Source organism: Euleptes europaea, chromosome 1, assembly GCF_029931775.1.
Source record: "Euleptes europaea isolate rEulEur1 chromosome 1, rEulEur1.hap1, whole genome shotgun sequence".
NCBI lineage: Eukaryota > Metazoa > Chordata > Lepidosauria > Squamata > Sphaerodactylidae > Euleptes > Euleptes europaea.
This window is the reverse complement of record NC_079312.1, coordinates 75,252,832-75,274,176: the sequence shown is the minus strand read 5'-3', so window position 1 is coordinate 75,274,176 and position 21,345 is coordinate 75,252,832. Positions and strand designations below refer to the sequence as shown.

General features: G+C 46.5%; 2 protein-coding genes across 3 annotated transcripts in view; one reads left to right on the top strand and one right to left on the bottom strand.

Moving 5' to 3' along the window:
* IFRD2 (interferon related developmental regulator 2) overlaps nt 1–8,940 on the top strand; it is a 36,545-nt gene extending 27,605 nt beyond the window's left edge. The window contains exons 4-12 of the mRNA XM_056856622.1: nt 282–406; nt 1,750–1,907; nt 2,059–2,109; nt 4,171–4,352; nt 4,589–4,694; nt 5,307–5,444; nt 6,493–6,621; nt 7,171–7,266; nt 8,391–8,940. Coding sequence (XP_056712600.1) covers nt 282–406; nt 1,750–1,907; nt 2,059–2,109; nt 4,171–4,352; nt 4,589–4,694; nt 5,307–5,444; nt 6,493–6,621; nt 7,171–7,266; nt 8,391–8,471 — 1,066 coding nt within the window. The 3' untranslated portion in view covers nt 8,472–8,940. The remainder of the gene's footprint in view (nt 1–281; nt 407–1,749; nt 1,908–2,058; nt 2,110–4,170; nt 4,353–4,588; nt 4,695–5,306; nt 5,445–6,492; nt 6,622–7,170; nt 7,267–8,390) is intronic.
* Nucleotides 8,941–11,758: 2,818 nt separating this feature from the next.
* Nucleotides 11,759–20,968, bottom strand: LSMEM2 (leucine rich single-pass membrane protein 2). Of its 2 annotated transcripts, none has more exons than XM_056856640.1 (4): nt 20,831–20,968; nt 15,034–15,150; nt 14,198–14,440; nt 11,759–11,895 (listed from the first exon to the last, which is right to left on the bottom strand). In XM_056856640.1, the coding sequence occupies exons 2-4, from the start codon at nt 15,119–15,121 to the stop codon at nt 11,762–11,764; spliced, it is 465 nt and encodes a 154-aa protein (XP_056712618.1). In that variant the 5' UTR covers nt 15,122–15,150; nt 20,831–20,968; the 3' UTR covers nt 11,759–11,761. The 2 variants fall into 2 exon arrangements, with proteins under 2 accessions (XP_056712618.1, XP_056712610.1); XM_056856632.1 differs by having other exon boundaries at nt 20,862–20,968.
* Between the last annotated feature and the right edge of the window lie 377 nt (nt 20,969–21,345).

Sequence of the window (21,345 nt, the reverse complement as noted above, 5' to 3'; positions counted from 1 at the left end):
TTCTTAAGTGGGAGAGAAAGTCGGCATATAAAAACCAACTTGTCTTCTGTATCTTTACTGCTCTTTTACCTACAGTTTTCTTGTGATCATTCTATCTACAATCTCAAAACCCCTAAATTTTTAGGAGGAGGATGCAAACCTAAATAACGTGCGTGATCTGTTTTGAGTGCGTTGCATTTCTTTGGTGTAAGTCTTGGCTTTTGTGGGGACGTCTGTGTAGGTAAAGGCTCCCAGGCTGGCGCTAATTGTGTCTTCCTCTCTGTCCTTATACACTCTTCCAGTGCCAAGACACGACAGGTGGCTCTACAGAGCCTGCGGCTCGCATTCTCCTCCAAGACGCTCTTTGACTTCCTCTTAGAACGCAGGCTCACCCTGACGGACTCCTTGGAGAAGTGCCTGAAAAAAGGTTGGTCTCCATTAGTATTGTGTTTGCATAATTATGATATGTAGGGTGCAATCTGAAGTATCTTCTAATTCCATTGATTTCAATTTGAGAACTGGAACAACTTGTATTTTCCCCCCCATTGGAAATGCATTGGACTTGAAAGTACTTTATGTGGATTGTGCCCTTAGTGCTCTTTCTCAGCATCCATTACAACACCCTTGTAAGGTAGGGCAGTAAGGCTAACCCCATATTGCAACAAGGAGCTGAAAATGATAGACTAGATTTTCCCGAGGCTGCCCAGTGAACTTTGAATCAGGAACTTGCCGGCTCACAGCTACTAAACGAATGTTACACTTCAGCTTGCCCTGGGAAGTGGGCAGCCTTTGCATTTTCTGATGGGGATGTAGTTATTGTAGAAGCTTTAGGCTCTGACAGATACAGTGACTCCTGTGAATTGAGGTATTGAGGTGATACCAGCATGGTGTAGTGGTTAAGAGCGGTGGTTTGGAGCAGTGGACTCTGATCTGGAGAACCAGGTTTGATTCCCCACTCCTCCACATGAGCAGCGGAGGCTAATCTGGTGAACTGGATTTGTTTCCCCACTCCTACACACGAAGTCATCTGGGTGGCCTTGGGCAAGTTACAGCTCTGTTAGAGCTCTCTCAGCCCCACATACTTCACATGTTGTCTGTTGTCGGGAGGGGAAGGGAAGGTGATTGTAAGCTGGTTTGAGTCTCCCTTAAGTGATAGAGAAAGCCGGCATATAAAAACCAACCCTTCTTCTTCATAGGTAAATGGTATCTTGGCATTCTTGGCTGAAGGCAAGATCTTCAGAACTGTGAAATAGTTACACGTAAGAACTTGGGGAATACAATCCTAAAGACATTTTTTTTTGGGATTGAGCCCTATTGAATACTGTGGGACTTACTGCTGAGGTGATGTGTTCAGTGTTGCTCCCTAAAGGAGTCATTTTGGGAAATGCAGGCATTATCGCTCTTCCTCCATCCTTACTGGATTGTCAGGGTTCTGTGACATCTCCGCAGTGCATGTTGCATTTCACAGCATTGGCTTTCAGATGCTAATGCAGCCCCACATAAGCAGACACACATTTCTTAGTGGTTCCCTTCACATTGCCATTGAAATTCCCTCTAGAGAGTGTTAGGTGAACTCTTGTCTTAAAAACCACTCTGAGGTACTGTGAGAAATTTTATCTTTGCGAGAGAGAGTACCACTCTTAAAGCCTTGTGGTCTGACTCTCCACCATTATAAATGTTGTCATAGCCCTGTGTTGCTTGCCTATGCTTAGCCCTGTTGGCACATCCTGTACCAAAACACTGGACAGCTATGTCTTTTCCTCCATTCAGGTAAAGGGGAAGAACAGTCCCTTGCTGCTACTGTTCTCACACTACTGTGCCTTCAGATGGGCTCGGGGCCTGAGGGGGAGGAGGTGTTCCGCAGCCTGAAGCCCCTCCTCATCAGCATCCTGACAGACTCCACGGCCAGCCCAGTCGCTCGGCAAAGTGTGAGTAACTTCTTTTTCTTCTGCCTCGAAGCAAATTTTACTGCACGAGGGAGGAAGGGAGACCTTACCTTTTTTTAAAAAATATGTTCAAAATGATTCCTCAGAATAGCTTTGTCATTACCTCTTCTTTTTTCCCTCCCACTCCCTCTAGTGTGCCACTGCTCTTGGGATGTGCTGCTATATCGCTGCAGCAGATGTGGAGGTAAAATATCCTATTGTTTTAATTGACAGGGTTTTTTGCTAATGAAGCTAGAAATATTCCTTCTCCTCAAAACACAGTCTTTTACCCCGAAATGGCTCTAGTGCACCCAAATATTTCAGTTGGGCTGGGAGGCTACTCATCAGAACAAATGGGTATTAGCATTTTATGGCCCTTTTTACTGATAAACAGGAGTTTGGTTATTGAAATTCAAAATGGTTTCTGAAAGGGGACTTGTTTTGCTTTCTAGGACTACTAGACAGACTTCTAGAATGGATTAGGGCAAAGGCTACACAGGGGTTTATTTACTTGTGACATTTTTATCTCCCTTACATCATGGAGTTTCCAGGAGGTCTCCCGCCTACAGCCTGACTAGACCCAGATCTGCTTAGCTTGAGCAAAGCAGCTGCATCATGTGCTTTCTATACATGCCCTCTTGCCATAACAGGTGTCCCCAACGTTTTTCAGCCTGTGGGTCTTTTGCAATTCTGATATAAGGTGGTTGGCTCAACCACAAATGGCTGCCAGAGGAGGAGGGCCGGACACAAAAGGCTGCACGGGAGGCGGGACCAACCACAAAAAATCAGGGAGTGAGGTTCTAAATAACTCTGATAGCAGGTCTTCAACATTTCAGGCAGCAGCTCTGTTTAATGGGATGCCTTTTAAAATTAACATTGTTTAAAATATTTTCTTTCACATACTCAAATATTCGTATACATATTGAGCTAGCTAAGAAGCCCTCTTCTGGTTGTCTTCGTTTTGAAGGGATTTAACACACTTATGCCCCGTAGTGCAGAGTGGTAAGCTGCAGTGCTGCAGTCCAAGCTCTGCTCACGACCGGAGTTCGATCCCAGCAGAAGTCGGTTTCAGGTAGCCGGCTCAAGGTTGACTCAGCCTTCCATCCTTCCGAGGTTGGTAAAATGAGTACCCAGCTTGCTGGGGGTAAAGGGAAGATGACTGGGGAAGGCACTGGCAAACCACCCTGTAAACAAAATCTGCCTAGTAAACGTTGGGATGTTACGTCACCCCATGGGTCAGGAATGACCTGGTGCTTGCACAGGGGACCTTTATCTTTTTTAACACAATTATACCAAAGAAAAAGGGGGGAAATGCTTCTTCTCCTGCTACCCCTTCCCATGAACCCAGCTGTTTTTAGCCTGTACTGTTACTTGTAACAACAACAGCTGGTGCTGGAGGGCAGTGAGAGCACCTTGCGCATATGCCCAGTAAGAGAGTGGTTCTGGCCAAAGCTTGAAAGGAGTATAAATGATTTTTGAAAACTGAACCAAATTAGATATAGTGATGTTACTATCAACTTCCACCTGAATTATAAAAATACATTCAAATTGGCATGATCTGGTGACTTCAGTGGATGTTTGTTAGGTGCATTAAGCATTTTGGCCATGCAGTTCTATCGCATTTAGTCAGAAGAAAGTCCCACTAAGTTTTTTTGCAATATCACTCTGCTGTTTGCACAGGTAAAGTACTTTACATAAAGACTGTCTTCATTATACCGTAAATATAAAAAACTGAACAAGCCCCACCTGGCCCCGCCCACTTTCTAAACACACTTGGCAGATGCCAAGACAGGTGGTAGAAGGGTACCATGGGCGCCAGGTTGAGGACCCCTGCCATAGAGAAACAGGCTCCACGTTTGTAATGTCCTAAACAACTCTGCAGGTTCAACTTTGGGAAGGAACCTCTTTACTTGTGGGTTTTTGAAAAATAAATTGTTTTAAAATACTTTCAGAAAGCACATTCGTTTGTGGGAAAGGACTGGTTTTGCGAAGCCTTTTTGGAAAGCTGCCCATTTTTGTCCTGAGAAATATGCACCCTGCGAGGCATTTTTAACCTAAATGTTCTTGCAGCTGATGGCAGTGAACTATGCCTGAAGGAATGTGGGAAGGTGATAATTCTCAGGGTTCACAGCCAGCATGGTTAGGGGAAGACATTACTTCCTGCAGTTTCAGCACTGTTTCTCTCAGCAAGTTAACTAGTGACTCTGCTGGTATGTGACATCCTCAAGTTCTTCCTGTGAGAACTTCTCCCTGTCCCTCTTTTCAGGACCTGGCTTCCTGCCTTGCTTGCCTGGAAGGCATCTTCGGCGCCTCCTGCAGCAAGGAGGCCAGCTTGGAGCCCTCCCACCACAGCCCCCTGCTCCAGGTCTTGCACTTCAACGCGCTCCAGTCCTGGTCCCTGCTCCTGACCATCTGCCCAGGCACCCAGATCAAGAAGAACCTGGACAAGTGAGTGGCCAGTCTTGCCCAGGCAACAGCAGCATATGCCTCCCTGCCTGGGGCAGCTCTCTTTTTCTGCCCTGACTGTAAGATTTAACACACTTCAAGGATGAGAGCTTGCCAGGGCCTTTGCCAGGCAGGTCTGGCTGGGCATGGGAATGGGATTGGGAAGAGAGGGATAAATTCCCGGAGCAAGATGGAGGACGCTGGGCCTGCTCCATTGCTTTGCGTCTCTTCCTCCGCAGTCACTTACCCACATTGCCTCTGATGCTGTCCAGTGATAACGTCAATCTTCGGATTGTGGCGGGTGAAACAATCGCGCTGCTCTTTGAACTGGCCCGGGACATGGAGGTATGTTGAATCCCTTTCTGATTCAGGCGCAAATAGGCAGGCTCCTGTCCTCCTATATTACAAGCCTAGGGCCGTCATCAATAGGCAAGAACAAGCAAATAGGCAGAAACGATAGCTCTCCGGTCCTGTTGCATCCTTCCTTCTCTGGCTTAGCTTGTAGTCACACAATCCACTGAGTCTTGGAAGACTCAGCAAGGAGTAGAGCTCCCCCCCCCCACAGTTGTCCTTCTCAACGTGAACTGGTGCTCCTGCACTGCATAGAGGCTTTACAGGAAGTGGAAAAGTACGTTTTCAACCATAGTGAGCTGCAAACAATCAAGCGAGGGATGATTTCTTCATGAAAATCCCTGTGGCCTCCTCTGGCTTGGTGCTGATCAAAGGGAGTCCACTGTGTCTTAGTCACACTCGGTGAGTATGGACCTGTTCCAAGGACCTGAACTGGAGAGGTTGGGGTCCTGCTGTATGCCACGCTGAGCTTCCTAAAGGCAGCGTGGGATAATGGACACAACAAGTAAAGCTTAGGAAGAGCTCCATTCCATGTATCTTTTTGGTTTGGCCTCAGACTGTATGTTGGAGCTTCTGGTTGGCATCCCATCTCATTTTTTGCTGCAGGAGGATTTTTTCCACGACGAAACGGACCTGCTGTGCACGAAGCTGAAAGCCCTGGCCACAGACAGCAACAAGTATCGGGCCAAGACAGACCGGCGAAAGCAACGCTCCATCTTTCGGGATGTGCTGCATTACATTGAGGTGCCTTGCCTGGTTCTTGCCACTGTTGCGTAGATCTGTAGAGGGCTCCATTTAAATTTCTCAGGATTGGACTCCAGTCCGCTTTGATCCCTCCTGCTCCCACCTGCATAAAGGGCAGGAGGTGGTGGTTCATTGCTGAGCGCTTGTTCATGTTAAGATGCACGGCTTTTGTGTTTTGTATCACTGCTTAGCCAGCGTAGTATAGTGGTTAAGAGTGGCAGACTCTAATCTGGAGAACCAGGTTTGTTTGTTTTATTTCTTGCCCTCCCTCCCCAGCCAAGGCCAGGCTCAGGACGGGTCACATCCATTAAAATATACATCAAACCATCAAATTTAAAATCATAAAACAGTAACAATCCAGTTAAAACACAAATCTCAAGATGGTGCTCCAATTTCTATCTGGTGAACCGGGTTTGTTTCCCTTATATTCCACATGAATCCTGCTGGGTGACCTTGGGCCAGTCACAGTTCTCTCCAAACTCTCTCAGCCCCACCTACCTCACAAGGTGTCTGTTGTGGGGAGGGGAAGGGAAGGCGATTGTAAGCCACTTTGAGACACCTTAAAAGTAAAGAAAAGCAGGGTATAAAAACTGACTTCTCTTCTTCGTATTCCTTGTGTCAGGCCAGTCATTCAGAATAGAACCCAACTTCTGGCTGAAATTCAGAGCCTGGGCTACTTGCACGAATGGCAGAGGGGGATCCTGTAGTAGAGACATTCCCCGGTGGAGGCTTCCCTCATGAAGTTTTTGGGGCAGTTTTTGCTATTCCGCCCTCACCAGGAATTATAACCAAGAAGCAGTTCAGAGCTTGTGTGTCTGAATTCTTCTGCATTTGACTTCTTGGCAGGGCAGGTTACCTAGGTACTTTGGGGAAATTGGCTTTTATCCTGCCGTGCACTTTGAGAGTCCCTGGAGTAGCTAACCTTACCAAGGGTTTGGTGATACAACTTTGTGCTGAGTCGTCTTTTCCACCAAGTGGAAAGATCTGGTGGGGTTTGTCTTCTGCTCTTCTCCATCCAACCTCTGAATGCACTTTCTCCTTGTGACAGAACGGGGAGTGCCATGAAGAGACCATCAAGTTTGGGCTGGAATGCATGTATGTGGACAGCTGGGCAAGGAGAAGAACATACAATGCCTTCAAAGAAGCTCTTGGCTCTGGGGTCCGGCACCACCTGCAGGTAAGAGTAGGAGAGTTTCTGCTGAGAACTCTTTTTTGGGGGGGGTGAGGAAAGAGAATTTTGTTGGGGGTGGGAGACTTCAGAAGAAGAGCAGCCCGCCTTCGTGAAAATGCATTGGTGCACAGAACGCTGCAGCGTAGAGCCCCGAGTCTGATCTTAATTGCATGCGTGGCGTCCCTGCGAACTTGTTCCTTTCTTGGCTCCAAGGTTCTACCCAATGGTGTTGTTTTCTAATCCTCAGAGGTTGCAAGCCGTTTATATAACAGGTTACAGCTAATTTTAAAACATACAATTATAGTTGTTACAAAGGTTCAAAGTCCAACAGTTAATGTTAACATTAAAAATTACAAAAGGCACATCCAAAGGCTAGCCTTTTGGTAATTTTTAATGTTAACATTAACTGTTGGACTTTGAACCTTTGTTAACAACTATAATTGTATGTTTTTGAATTAGCTATAACTTGCTATATAAACGCCTTGCAACCTCCGGCGCTGTGCATCTTTTCTTCTTCCTCATTCAGCAGTTTCTCTCCTTTTTTCTAATCCCCAGAACAATGAGTTGCTGCGCGAGGTATTTGAACTGGGCCCCCCACTTGTTCTAGATGCTGCAGCCATCAAAGCCAGCAAGATCTCACGCTTTGAGAAGGTAAGAACATAAGAAAAGCCCTGCTGGATCAGACCCAGGCCCATCCAGTCCAGCAGTCTATTCACACAGTGGTACATTGGTGATGCTGCTGTTGTTTCTGTCGCCTTTGGCTTTCTTGTTCGGTTTGCTCAGGCTCTTGTTTTGTGGTGAACTCTGTGCAGTTCCCCTTCCGTAAGAGCTTTGCCATAGGTGCCTGACAGTGGAAAACGTGCCCGTGTATTCCCTGACCTCTCTAACATGGGTGTGACGGCCAAGCCTAGTAGGAATGAGATTCCTAATTGTCCTTCGAGACAATTATTGTTTCTAGAATGAAATCTTCTTTGGTAGGAATGAGATTCATGGCCAAGCCTAGTAGGAATGAGATTCCTAATTGTCCTTCGAGACAATTATTGTTTCTAGAATGAAATTTCTTTGGTAGGAATGAGATTCATGGCCAAGCCTAGTAGGAATGAGATTCAAGTCGGTGGGCTATGTGGAGATGGCCCACAGAAGACAGACGGGATGGCTGTTTCCTTCCAGTCCATTGTTGAAACGAAATGCTAGACTAGAAGGATCTTTGGTCTGACCCAGCAGGGATTTCCTATGTGGTCTTGTTGTGGTTAAGGATAAAACGAACCATGGTGGATCTCCCATCTGGGTCCTGAGGCAGTTTTTACCATAGGCATAGTTTTTTTTTTCTTTCTATCATGACCCAATTGATTTAGATCCTGTAAGTTTCCACCTGGGGCAGGGGTCCCCAACATGGTGCCTTCCAACACCTTTCCTGGCACCCACCAAATGTTTTCAGAAAGTGAGTGGGGCCAGGTGGGGCTTTTGCCTAGCAAGGCTTCTGATTGGCCATTGGAAATTTGATTTTTAAAAATGTTGCTTTGGCAGTAACTTCCACCAAAGCACAAGGACCGTCACTGTGTGACTGAAGGTAAGCTGTGGCAGCCATTTTGTGGCTGGCTCTGTCTTCTGCCACAGCCATTTTGTGGCTGCGCCCACCACGCTGTGTCAGAATTCCAGAGGTGCTCACAGGCTCAAAAAGGCTAGAGGCCTCTGTCCTAGAGCTTTAACTTTTACATCAGAGTTTCCTCATCTGATCTTTTTTCCCTGCTTATCTTTTTTTCCATCCCCACCAGCATCTGTACAACTCAGCTGCTTTCAAGGCCAGGACAAAAGCGAGGAGCCGCGTTCGAGATAAGCGAGCGGACGTCCTTTGACCAAACTCTGCTTCCTCTGTTTGCCTTCCGTCAAGCCAATGAACTACAGACCCGGACCACTGTGAACATAAGGGGTGGGGGATGCCTGGGGCAAGGGACCCCATTGCCTCAGCTCGTTCAATACCAGGGTTGTGCCATGCCCCCTCTATTCCCCCACCACATTCTGGGGGAGGGCTTTTATATATGTGTACAGAATATTATTTAAATGTCTTGGATGTTTGAATACTGGTGGAATGGCAGTGGGCAGGTGCCATTTTTATTTTTTTAACCAAAAATCTAAGCGAGGTTAGGTGATGGGGAGACTTATTCTCCTTGCTGCTTTTAAAGCCAGTGATAATTTTAGCCTCCTTTCCCTGTCTCCATTGCTGAACACATTGTTATGGTTGCTGTTGGCAGCACAAATTGGAATCAGTGATCGTTTTCCATCATCCCATCCTGCAGGTGTTGATTCTTCAACTGATCAGCTCAATGCGGGAGATGGGTTTCAGGGAGACAACGCAGGCTGTAGTGTTCCGGGTGGAGGCAGTGAAAGAACCGGCTTGAAGATGGGTGCCTTGGGTTTTTCCCCCCTGATGCTGAAGGAGTATTGCCTTGGGTTGGATGAAATGTAAATTAGAAATCAGTGTAGTTGATTGATGGCTGGGGCTGAGAACACCATGAAGGGGGGTATTCTCTGCTCACGCAGTTGCTAATTCTTTATTGCTTTTTCTGCTCTCTGATTTCCCCGTCCATCACTGTCTGCAGATGAATTCTCTTGCTTTTTAGCCCTCAGCTTTGCTTCTTATTTGCAGGTGGCTTTTTAAAAGCAGCCCTGTTGGCAGCCCTGCAAAACTTCTCTCCCCCAAGATGGGGAAGCCACCCCATGTGGCAGAGAAATTCCCTGCAACTGACACAAAGTAAATGAGGGTTGAAAGGTTCGTGGTGCTTTTGCCTGCTCGGTAGCTCTGTTTCTTTGCCAAGAAAAGCTTTAATTCTGCATGCATTTGCTTGTTCTGCATAAGATTTTTTACCTCCGTTGCCCAGTGGGAAAGGCAAGGGAGCTCTGCAGGGGCCCTGATACTCGATTTTTTTGACACCTGAAACTCTTGCTAACTTGACTTTTCAGAGATGGCCAGGCCCACACGCTTTCAAGCCGGAATAGCCACAGCCATGTCTTACAGATATGCACGTGTGGAGCTTCTTAAGAAGCTGAATTCTGTGCCAAATGCTGTTTCTGCAGCAGTTGCATAGAATCACAGAATGTAGACCAGTGGTTGAGAGCCAGTATATCAGCCAGAGCAAGGTTTTATGCAGCCTAGTTGTTGCTCACTGTTCTGCATGCAGTGTGTTCTGGGCATTGCTCACTTGGCTTCTTTGTGATTATATCATCCCAAGTCAGGTAAGGTGCAAAGCATGTAAGCTTTTGAGCTATACAGAAGCCTTTGTTTTTAGCTACATGTGACAAAGTTAGTTGTGGGTGCATGCTTCTCTAGGTACCTCAGTGGGCTGATCTCTAAAGCACCACTTCACCTAATGCCCCTTTTAAATCTGTTTGTTTTTAAGCCATAAGGGAGAAGATCAGATAGAACTAGTTAAAATTAACTGAGTGGCCGGCTTCTCCTGAAAGTAAGATGAGGCAGGTAAGAGCCATGCTTCTCTTAACAGGACTTCTTCAGCAATGGTTGGGAAATGGGGCTTGCTTTGCAAGGTAAGAGTCTCATGATACATGGAGGATTACAAAATTAATAATGGCATCCTCATGCCAGGACATGCAGCTAAGTGTGCGTGTGATGCCTTTGTTCACTGGACATTGCCTAGCACAAGTTCATCTGCACAGACTTGCGCCAGGATGCATGTGCCATCTGTACAATTTCTTGAGTGGTGGCTCTAGAAGCTGCCTGCTGACAAAAGAAATTATTTGACCTGCTTAGTGGTCAAGTGTAGAGCTATTCTAGGTCCCCTGCAAAGTCAAGGTGCAATTGTGAGCCATGCCTTAGAGCATCAAAGCGGGGAATCTCTTTATATGCAGATTGTCATTGTTCATATTCTGTATTATGCGCCATCTAGGTTCCAATTGCAACTATCCCTTTAGTATTATTTTTAAAAGTCTATCTAGACTTTGAGAATGAAGGAAAAAGCTTGGAAGCATAAGGTGTTTTTCTGCTGAGCATTGCAAAAACCAGCAGTTTTAGGATCAAATGAGAGGATGATTCAAGTGTACTTATTCATCGGTCCTCTGTCCACAGGGAAGGGTCTGAGTGTATGAGGGGATGGGAGCAAAACCCTGGCCCCTCCCCTTCTGTGCTCCATTGCTTTAAACTGCAGTGAGCCAGGCTGGGGAAAGCTAGGCTGGAACAAGCAGTGAGCCAGGCTGGGGGAAGAAATCCTTAAAGTGATGGGTTTCCCCTCCTCTCCTTGGCTACTCCAGATTTGGTTAAAATACACTCCTCGGCCCCCTCTTCACATGTAAACAGGAAGACACACGAACAAATACACATGGATTCTCCTGCAACGTCTACTTTGAACCTTAAATGTTGAGCACTGGGATTTCTGTGCTTATAAGCATACCTTTCTGATCATCCACATAGTCTCTGTTACCCTGCAGTATTACCCATTCCCCCCCCAGCCTTCACCACCTCTGGTTGGAGAAAAATCTGTGGAAATGGCAAGATTTGCATTTGGCACAAATTGAAAATAGGGTGTGCCTCTGTATCTAATTGGATAATGGTTTAACAGAGTAAAGATTTTCTAATTGCAAAGTGTTTTTGATGTGTTTTTGATGCTAATAACAAGTGTTCCTCCTTTTAATATTATTACGCCCATCGAGCCTTTCTTTGTCCAATTCCTCTAAGGAAGTGAGTAGCATGGAGTTGTAAAAAGTAGCTGATCTGGCTTTAATTGTCACTTTAATTATCATTTATCAGATACCTGCTGAAAAGGTGACCTACAGGTAAGATCGAGATGGGAATATAGTGGAACAAATTGGTGCGACTAAGGTGTTAACAGTACCCTTAAAATATTGTGATTTAAAAAAAAAACAAGTTGGAGAAAGACTGCTCTTGAGAAGCACCGTTCCCGTTAAGTCTCTGTGCCATTTCTTCCCCTCTGTCCTGTCTTCTTCGGGCATCCTCAAGTCTGTAGCCACTGATGCCTGAAGGACTTGGTACTCTGCACGTCAGGGATTCTACAGAACTGTCATTTTCCAGCTCAAGTCAGTGTCTAAAACATGTCAAGCAGTGAGTTGGTTTCCCCTCTTCTGTAGGACTGGAACCAAGCTTCCCAAGGGAGCAGTGGGGGTGACAGAAGTTAACTCAGGTTTGAGCTCCAGGTTCAGTGGCGTTTAGCCGGCTCCATATCTGTAAGCTCACGGCTCTCATTTGCCGGATGGTCGCCTCCTGGGACTCCAACCATCGGGCAAGAACGCGGAGTGACTCACTCTGTAATACTGTGGGGGGGAGAGAAGAAACCTTATTATTAAAACCTTGGCTTGGTTATACAGTCTCTGACCTGCAGCTCTTCCTTTAAATTAGCAGATTTCACTTTGCTATGTGCAATGAATTTAGGGAGAGAGGTGCGATGCTGCTCTCATCTCCCTTTCTAGAACCCTGCAGTTGTAGTAGCGAGAAATCTAAAGCTGCCCGTGTAAATAGTAGCCTTCCAGTCTCACATGTCCACTTCTGGTGGGTTAATGCTTTTATGGGCGAGAGCAATGGGACAACACTGAGTGGAGCTAACCTAGGTTGCTGCCACAGTAGGACACTTAGAACATAAGAAAGGCCATGGTGGATCAGACTAAGGCCCATCAAGTCCAGCAGTCTGTTCACACAGTGGCCAACCAGGTACCTCTAGGAAGCCCACAAACAAGACAACTGTAGTAGCACCATCATGCCTGTGTTTCACAGCACCTGATATATTCGGCATGCTCCTCTGATCCTGGAGAGATCTGTGTTGCTAACTGATAGCTTTCCGGCGGTAAGCTGCAGAAACACCACTTGGCCAACCCCCTCTGAACAGGCATAAGCTGGGTTTCGGAGGACAAGGAGAGGCTTATGGTGGTGCAGCTGCTGCAGCAGTGAGAGGAGATGGCTGAGAATTTAAATGCTGGTTCCTTAGGACCTCTGGTGTGTCTATGATGTCTAGGAATTTGAATAATTATTCTTATTGGTACAGGACTTGCAAGAGTTCAAAGGGCTTATCCTTATAGCCTGATATTGCATGTAGAGGACTGAGGCTGGGAGCATGTGGCTTGTCTGGAGCCACCTAATTAGTTCTTGGGAGAGTAGAGATTTGAACCAAGCAGTCCTTGGTTCAAATCTCTTACAGTGGACGGTTACTCTAGACTAAGCCCCTTGAGGGATAGCTCTGCATAGGATCGCTATAGCACCAGCTTTCACTGTAACACCAGCTTGTAATGCAAGTTTTGCATTGTACAGTATGAGTTAGCTGGTTCACCATTATTTTAGCACTCATTCCGTAACAGCAATTTATTGGGTGTCCATTAAGACACACACAAACCGTTAGTGCAGGAGTCATTAAACTTTCTAGACCTGGGGACCTGTTGAGGTACAAGTGTGACCAGAAGGAACATGCATCATAGTCACATAAAAGGCCTTGCCTCTGCTAAAAAGGAATAATCTCCACCAACACTGCAATCCTATGCATTGTGTTAGTGACATCATCATGCTATCCCATTTCTCCATTCAGTAGGCATGCAAAGAAAGACAGAAGGTGTAGCACCGTTGCTGTCTCTGCATGAGAGCTTGCAGCAAATCCTTCCAAAAAGCAGGAAATAAATGGTGGGGCTTCTGGGAAGGTCACTGTGCTAGTAGAACTAATAAAAATCCACACAATGGGGCCAGGTACAGATAGGGGAGATTTTTCTACTATCTTGGGAGAACACCTAGGTTTGGAGAAAAATCCAAGTTAAAAACAAGTTTTTTAAAAAAAACAAATATCCCCTCTCCCCAAATTATAGAAGTGATATGTGTGCTTCCACAAATGTCAGTAACAGAGCCTTGCCATGTGAGTTCTCATGAAAATACATGTGTGAGAAGCCAGTCTCACAGGGATGGAACTGGCAGAGGGAAACCAGTTGGGAGGTAGCGGGCAAGAGGGCAAGCAAAAGCATTAGCCCCCTCCCTGCACTATAGCCAAATAAGTCAGAGGGGGACAGGATGCGAAATGAGATTTCCCCTCCACTGTGAGTCCTCCAGGGTCCCCCTTTGTCTCTTTCATCAAGACACCTAGTATGTCAGGTGGGACAATCTCAGGCAGGTGCTGTCTCCAAGTCCCAAGAATAGGCTGTGAGTTTGCCTGCTGGGACTTCTTGGGAGGTATACTGCCAGAGTCCAGAGGATGCCTGGGCAAGGGTGGGACAGTCACCCCCCTTTCTCACCATTCTTAGGTAGGCTGTGAAAGCACACCTGGTAGGATTGCCTCTGGAAGTCCAGAAAGGGGAAAATGGGTTGTTTACAACTTGCCTGAATATGGTAGCCCAGCTGGGGTGGCTCTCACCTTTGCAGCCATTCTGCAACACGATGCTTCCTCAGATTCCTGTCCCCGAAGCTTTCTTTTGCATACTATATTTAAGACGGTGCAATTGCTCAGACTGCAAAGTCTTTAGATTCCTCAGAGCCTGCCTTCCTTCACTCACCCCTTTTCCTGAGGGGTGAGCACTGAGCAGCTCCCACCTCATACTCTTTGTTGTTCACCCCACTCAAGAACAGCCCACGGGACCCCAGACGTACCACTCAGATAGACGGCCAGTGTGGCTAGAGCAAGGCTGGCCACTACAAGCACTCCAAGGAGAGCGAGGAAACCAGTGGGGCAGCAGGTGGGGCCAAAACAGGGGCAGCAGGTGCAAGCAGGGATGATGTGGACAGCCTGGACTGGTGGTAGGAAGGAGGTGTCGTCTTCATGAGGGAGGCTGAACTGCTTGGAGAAAGTGCCGTGAGGACTCTGTGGGGTGTTGGACGGGGAATAGCTGCTCCCTGAAGAAGAAAGGAGGGAGAACTATTGAGTTGAAGTCAGAGATGGAACAGGTGGGGGGTTGGAGAAGAGATACAAAATCCCTGGGGGTCCATGGAATTGGGAAAGACATGTGATTTGTGTTCATACATATTTTATTTTACAACATTTTTATCCCATCATTCTACCCTCAAGGCCCACAAAGGTGACCACAGGGTTCATTTTCATGATTGCAAGGCACTACTGGTCTAGTAAGAAGAAGAGTTGGTTTTTATATGCCGACTTTCTCTACCACTTAAGGAAAAATAAAACTGGCTTACAATCACCTTCCCTTCTTCTCCCCACAACAGACACCCTGTGAGGTAGGTGAGGCTGAGAGAGTTTGAAGAGAGCTGTGACTAGCCCAAGGCCACCCAGCTGGCTTCGTGTGTAGGAGTGGGGAAACAAATCCAGTTCACCAGATTAGCCTCCACCACTCATGTGGAGGAGTGGGGAATCAAACCCGGTTCTCCAGATCAGACTTCACTACTCCAAACAAGCACTCTTAACCACTGCACCAGCTGGCAAACACTGTCACTGTGGGAACTCTGAAGGTGACTGAGGATGGACTACATACCTTCTGAGCCCTTGGCACCATCATGTCTGCTGGACGCATAGTGCAGGTCACTAATGGACTCCACTGGGTGCAAGTTGATTTCTGCCATGTCATTGCTGCCAAGTTCAAAAGGGGTCCCTGTCGAAGGAAGGAAGGAAGCAGTTGCATTCACCATGGCAGGTACACGGAAATGCAGGAGGGCTGGAGGCGAGACGCAGCTGGTTTCAGTCAGTCATCTCTAAGAGCTTTCACAGAAGTACTCTGCAAATCCCTTTTCTCAGGCTGCGTTCAGTGCTCTCTCCATGATTGCAGCCCCCTTTTTGAGACAATTGTACATAAACAGAATGTCTGCCTCCCTCTCTGTCCCCCTTCCCAGACTTCTGGTTGCTAACAGCATGATTCCCTCCGCCCCACCTGCATTTTGTTCTGTGGTCTGCCATTTTTTCCTGTGCTTAGCCTACTGTTTCCTTACAAATAATAAGCCACATTCTTGTTGGTCTGGATAGAATTCTCTGGGATTGCAGGTGGGCGGATGCCTAAGGGAAAATGAGAATGACATTCACTGTTTATGTATCAGGACCTACTCTGGAGTAAAAAGAATGCATTTGTTACTATCAGTATTCTCCAACCTCTCATGCTGCTCTAGTCAAGGGTTTGCAATCTCTAAGTAACCTTGAGGTGGTGTAATGGGCAAAGAGTCTGGAACAGCAGACCTAAGAAATGTCCCATGAACCTCCGTGATCATGCTTTCTTGGGGATCCTGGTAATAGTCATTTCAGTCAAAAGAGATGAGGCACAGGATTTGCTCCAGGGCCCTGTTATGCGTTTACAGCATTCTTTAGCTTCATATCTTACAGAACAGAATTGGTCCCTACCATGTCATAAGGCAACTGCAATAACGTTACCTTTCCTGGTAGTCGAAGGCACAGCCTACTTCACTAGTGACAATGTCTGAGAATGAGGGGAAGAAATGAATTTTGGACACTTTCCATTAAGGCTAGGCAAACCTAATGCATTTAAACCAATGATAGTTTGATGAGATGGTCAATATTGTTACAAGAGAATGAGAACTGAAAGGCAGCTATGCTGGCTCCTCAAATCTGCCCAGCTGTTTATGTTCTAAACTCTTTAGGAAGGGAAACGAATTTCTATTGAGGTTATATTTATTTTTAGATATCTATATTCTACTTTTCTCCCCACGGGGCCCTAAAATGCTTACAGCATCTGCAGTTATTCAGACTTAACTAAAACGGGGAAGGGCCATGGCTCAGTGGCAGAGCATCTGCTTGGCATGCAGAAGGCCCAAAGTTCAATCCCGGCATCTCTAGTTAAAGGGACTAGGCAGGTAGGTGATGTGAAAGACCTTTCTCTGCCTGAGACCCCGGAGAGCCGCTGCTGGTCTGAGTAGACAATATTGACTTTGATGGACCATATAAGTATAAGGCAGCTTCATGTGTTCACTTACACAGTTTCCTTACAATCACCCTGTGAGGTAAATTAAGCTGTGAGTGTGTGTGTGAGAGAGAGAGACTGGCCCAAGGACATCCAGTGAACTTCCATAGTCTTCATTTAACAATGAGTGTGCCAGGCTGCTTGTGAATGTGCTGTTAAGGCACATCACAGTTATTCAGACTTAACTAAAACTGTACAAAGATCAGGTTAATGGGGTGGGTGGAATAATTGTCTCCTCTGTTATTGCCACACATCCATCTGTGTCAGCTCATCTGCCCTCTCTAGGGATACAACAGGTAGCAGGGCTATGCAATCCCCCATACCATGTGGGCAGATGATGTGCATATTATTCAGAGCAATAGAGAACCCTGACAGTGGAGGAAGTAATTATATCGTAAGACAATCTGTATCCGAGAGTTGTAGCACAGTTGATAGGAAACCAGAGCACCCTGGAAATGAACACCTTGGAATGCTGAACGTGCCTAATTGAAACAAATCTCCAAATGTTGTAAGATGAGAGTAATTTAGAACAGTTTGTATTTTACCGGACACCCTCAGTGTAAGTAATGCTGCAATGTGCCAGGCTAAAAATTAGAAACCACCCAGTAATTACAGCAGTATTCCCTGCTTTTGAAGGAATTCTTTCTTGGTAAAAGAGAGGGGAGCATCAGTTTTTTTGGTTGTTTAGTCAGCCAGGCAGCATTTTAGCATTCCTCCCAATATTCAGGGTTTATTTAGAACAGGGGAGGCCCTCAGTAAAGTGTGAGGTGGGTGAGGGGGCCCATACCACCTCTATATCCAAAGAGCAGGCAGCAGTTCTTATCACTACCAGTTGCCTGAGCTGGGCTGCAGTGTTTGCTGCTGCAAAGTGCAGCAGCCACCACTTGCTCACCGACCTCTCTTCACCTGGGTGCTGGCTGGAGCAGGAAATGTGAATTAGAACACCTAGTCTCCCATTCTGCTAGCTAGCCGAGGGAGTGGGGACCCTGCAGCGAGCCCCTAATCCACCGCTGTCCCAAGGGAGAGGGGTAGGCCAGCCAGTGCCAAGAGTTGGTCCTGTTGCTCGCTCATGACACTTCAAAACTGTTGCTGCTTCCTCCCTCTGCCTGGCTCCACGCGCAGGCAGGCAACCCGCTGCAAGCAGGGGAAAGAAGAGGAGAAGCCGCAATGGAATGTGCACAGGGGAAGGACGGTCCAGTTCCGCCTCTGCTGCAGCCGTGGGTGGGCCCCAGAAGATGCGCCACAGTGTTGACCCCCTGATGCCATCCCTGACAACAGTTACTGTTGGCAATGTGATCCAGCACCAACCTTAGTTCTCCTCTTCCCCATTTCATAGGAGGTCAAGGCCCTCAGAGATTCTTTGGGTGGGAAAGGCCTAGACAACACACCCACAGTGCTTGAGACCCTGAGGGCCGTCTCGTATTACCAGTCCTTTGAAACAGCTGAACCACCCCGGCTTTAATGCTTCAGATTCTGCCACGTAAGGAAAGAGGCTAGCATTTACCCTTCACTTTCCCCATGTAAACTGCTTAGCTGCTGCCCAGTCACCCAGGGACACAACCTTCAGCACCTCCTTAGAGAGGATAGAATCCTGAGCTTCACGGCTGCATCCCACGCAAAAGCCCTCTGTCCTTTTCCATTGGCCTCATTGCACAGATGACACCCAACCCAGAGGATCCTTTGTCAAACTCCAAAAGCTGCAAACCTGAGACTGGTGTTTTTTTGATGTCAGTACTTGCCCTGAGACCTCTTGTTCTCTTCTGAATCTGATTTGCTTTTTCCTATCCCATCTTGATAGATGCTTTAATAGCAACACAGCAGCAAAAATCTAGCAGGTTTTTTTTCCCCCCTGTTGGGGCAGAGATACAGAAATGGTAGAGGAATTCACCTGCTGGACTTCTGCCTGTTCTGCAGCTGTTAAAGGAACAAACACCCTGCTGGGGGACCAAAAAAAAAGCTGGCAACCCTATCCCTTCATTAGGAATCCTTTGCAGATTAAAGAAGTGTCACCAACTATATCATAGATCAACATTACAGGCATTTTGGGATCATATTTTTCAAGGACACGAAGGACATGGAGTTCATAATTCCACTTTGAGGACTATCAGAAGGCAATTACACGGGGTTGCATGAAAAACAGAACATCAACCGAGGTAATCCTAGCACTGCTTCTCTAATCATCCTGGAGGAAGCCACATCTGAATTTCTGTTTGCTATGAACCTGTTAAAAACACAGAAGCACAGCAATTTTGGACCTTACTGAAAAGGCAAACTTGTGTCTGGGCTGTACCACTTCAGATAGAAGATAGAGGCTCACATGATTGAATGCCTCCCCTCCCGCAGCCAAATCCTGCACATGGAAAACTCAATGTGAGCCTGAGGCAGAAGGGTAGGCTAGAGCAGCTCTTCTGTGTGAACCTTTCCCCCTACAATCTGAAGTGTCACAGCCCAGATTTGCTGACTACCTCAGGGAGAACCAGGCCCCGTCACAATTAACATCCACTGACTGGTGCAGAAATATTCTAGGATTTTGCAAATTCTCCTCCTTGTGCACTTAGCCCTCAGCTGGGCTGTGAGAAGGGGTTTTTATCCTTACAAATGAACCATTTGCTTTAAAAAACACACTGTAATATAAATATTTGGTCCATATTGCTAAAATGTTCCTCTGATCCCCATTGCAGTTAATGGATCTGAGAGACCCAGGTTCAAATCCCCACTGTGCCATGGAAGCTTTCTCGGGTCAATCATTCTCTCAGCCTAACCTACCTCACAGGGTTGCTGTGAGGATAAAATGGCTCAGCTAATGATCTAAGCCACTTTGAGTCCCCATTGGTGTGGAAGGTGGGGTATAAATGAAGTAAATAAATAAATATGGTTAGTGTGCTTGTCCAGACATTGGCTACTTCATTAAATGTAGTTGGTTAGGAAATGTTAAACTAGGATCATGATTTGAAGACTGTTAACCATATTCTTAGCTATGGTGTTGACTGATATGCACATGCAGACATCCTGGCTGGTTCCTGGCACTGCCCTGGCCACAATATAGGCCGGAATACCAACTAGGTCCCTGCGGGAGAAGCAGGGGAAAGTGCAAAAACAATGAGCGCAGAATTTGTCAAGGCATACTAGAATTTGAATGATTTCCCGCAAACCCAATCCTGGTTTCCCAAACTAGCAATCATTAAAATAAACCATGATTTTGCATTCTATCTGAACCAAGCCAATTATTCAGATGTTTTAATCACGAGGTGATGCTGTGGGTCGAGAAATATCACTGTTAAGTCTGGCTCTGTTGCAATTGTGAAATTCAGGAAATTATGTAAACTGCACTCAGGACTGCAATGAATCAGTCTTATGATTCTGTATTTGCAACTGCTCCCAATGCCTTGAAAACACCTTACCTTGAAAACATAATATTTTTATTAAAATAAAAGGACTATTTTTGTTAGCCCTATGGGATACATTTTATTTTATTGCACTTTTACCACGCCCTCCCCAGCCTGAAGGCATGAGCCATTTTATCCTCACATATACTATAATATTAAGCTCTGTGGGTAGGACTGATGTTTCTTGTTTGGGGTCCTGCAGCCGTGTCTTCAACAGCGTGGTCTGTGAGCCGTTATCACCCCCACCCATTTCATATGAGGTCAGAGCTCAAGACAGCATGCAGCAAAGTTGTCTCCCATCCTGGGCTTCAGCACTAGATAACCCCACTCGGCCCTCTTGCCTGATACAGGGCAAAACTGGGGTCCTGCTTGTCACAGCAATATGGAAGAGGGGGTGGCAAATAGCCCAGGGAAGAACTGGAATGAGGAACCCTGCTCTTGCAGCTGAATCAGACTCTAGTGGTCACGAGACAGGTCCATCTGGCATGCTTTCCTGGCTTGGAGAGAAGAAGTGGGCCTGACCCAGCTGTAATGGAGAGAGTCAACAAGGTGGTTTAATTAAATGCCATTCAAATAGATCCACACCTTGTTCACTTCCCTGTCTGTTGCCTGTGCCAGGATTACTCAACCCTCAATCAAGCTTCTTGTTCTTTTCAGCCTGCCCAACTTCAGCAGGTGTTTCCTAAGGTCAGCTTTGGTCTGTGCCATCTAGAGCTGCCAGCACATTCACCTGAGCCAGGATTCCTTACACTTTACTCCACCCACCCCATATGCAGCAAAACCAGCTTGGACTCTCTCATTGTCATAGTTAGCTATGCTAATAATACTGCCACTGTTTTATTAAGATATGTTTGAGGTGACCGTGACAGCAGAGAAGCACCTAGCACTAGAACGTCAAAAGAGAGAATCTTTGTACTCAAGATCTCAAAGAGGTTCCTTGTCTCTACTAGCAGTGCTCCATTTCTCCGCCATAGATATACCTCTGCAATCTTGTCCCCAAACAGATAGTACCTTTTCCAGTCTCGCTGGGCATCACTCTAACCAGGCTCCTCTTCCAGTGGCTCTTCCGGAGTCAACAGAAGAAACAAATGGGTGTGGAAGAAGCTATAAGGGGCCTAGACAGACGCCTCTGTAGGACTGATGAGAAAGTAAACATAGGCTTCTGCCTGCCACATCAGCTGCTCAGTCTTAAAATAGGAATGAGAGGAGTCCAATGAAGAGCTATAAATAGAGATCAAATAGAGGGCCCAGAGCAGATACTTCATGAGCTATATTAGGTGAGTGCTGGAACACAGAAGATAGAGAATGGAAAAGGGGTATCTTGTGGGACAGAGAGCCTGGAGGGAATGCATTGATACATGCATGATACATGTATGGAGGAAACTGCAGCAAAGGTGAAATGGGAATGGAGGAACCAAAAAGTGGGAGTGGGCCGAGTCTACTAGGCAATTACCTAGGCAATTGCTAGTCTGTCCCAGAGTTGGAGTGGTGCCAA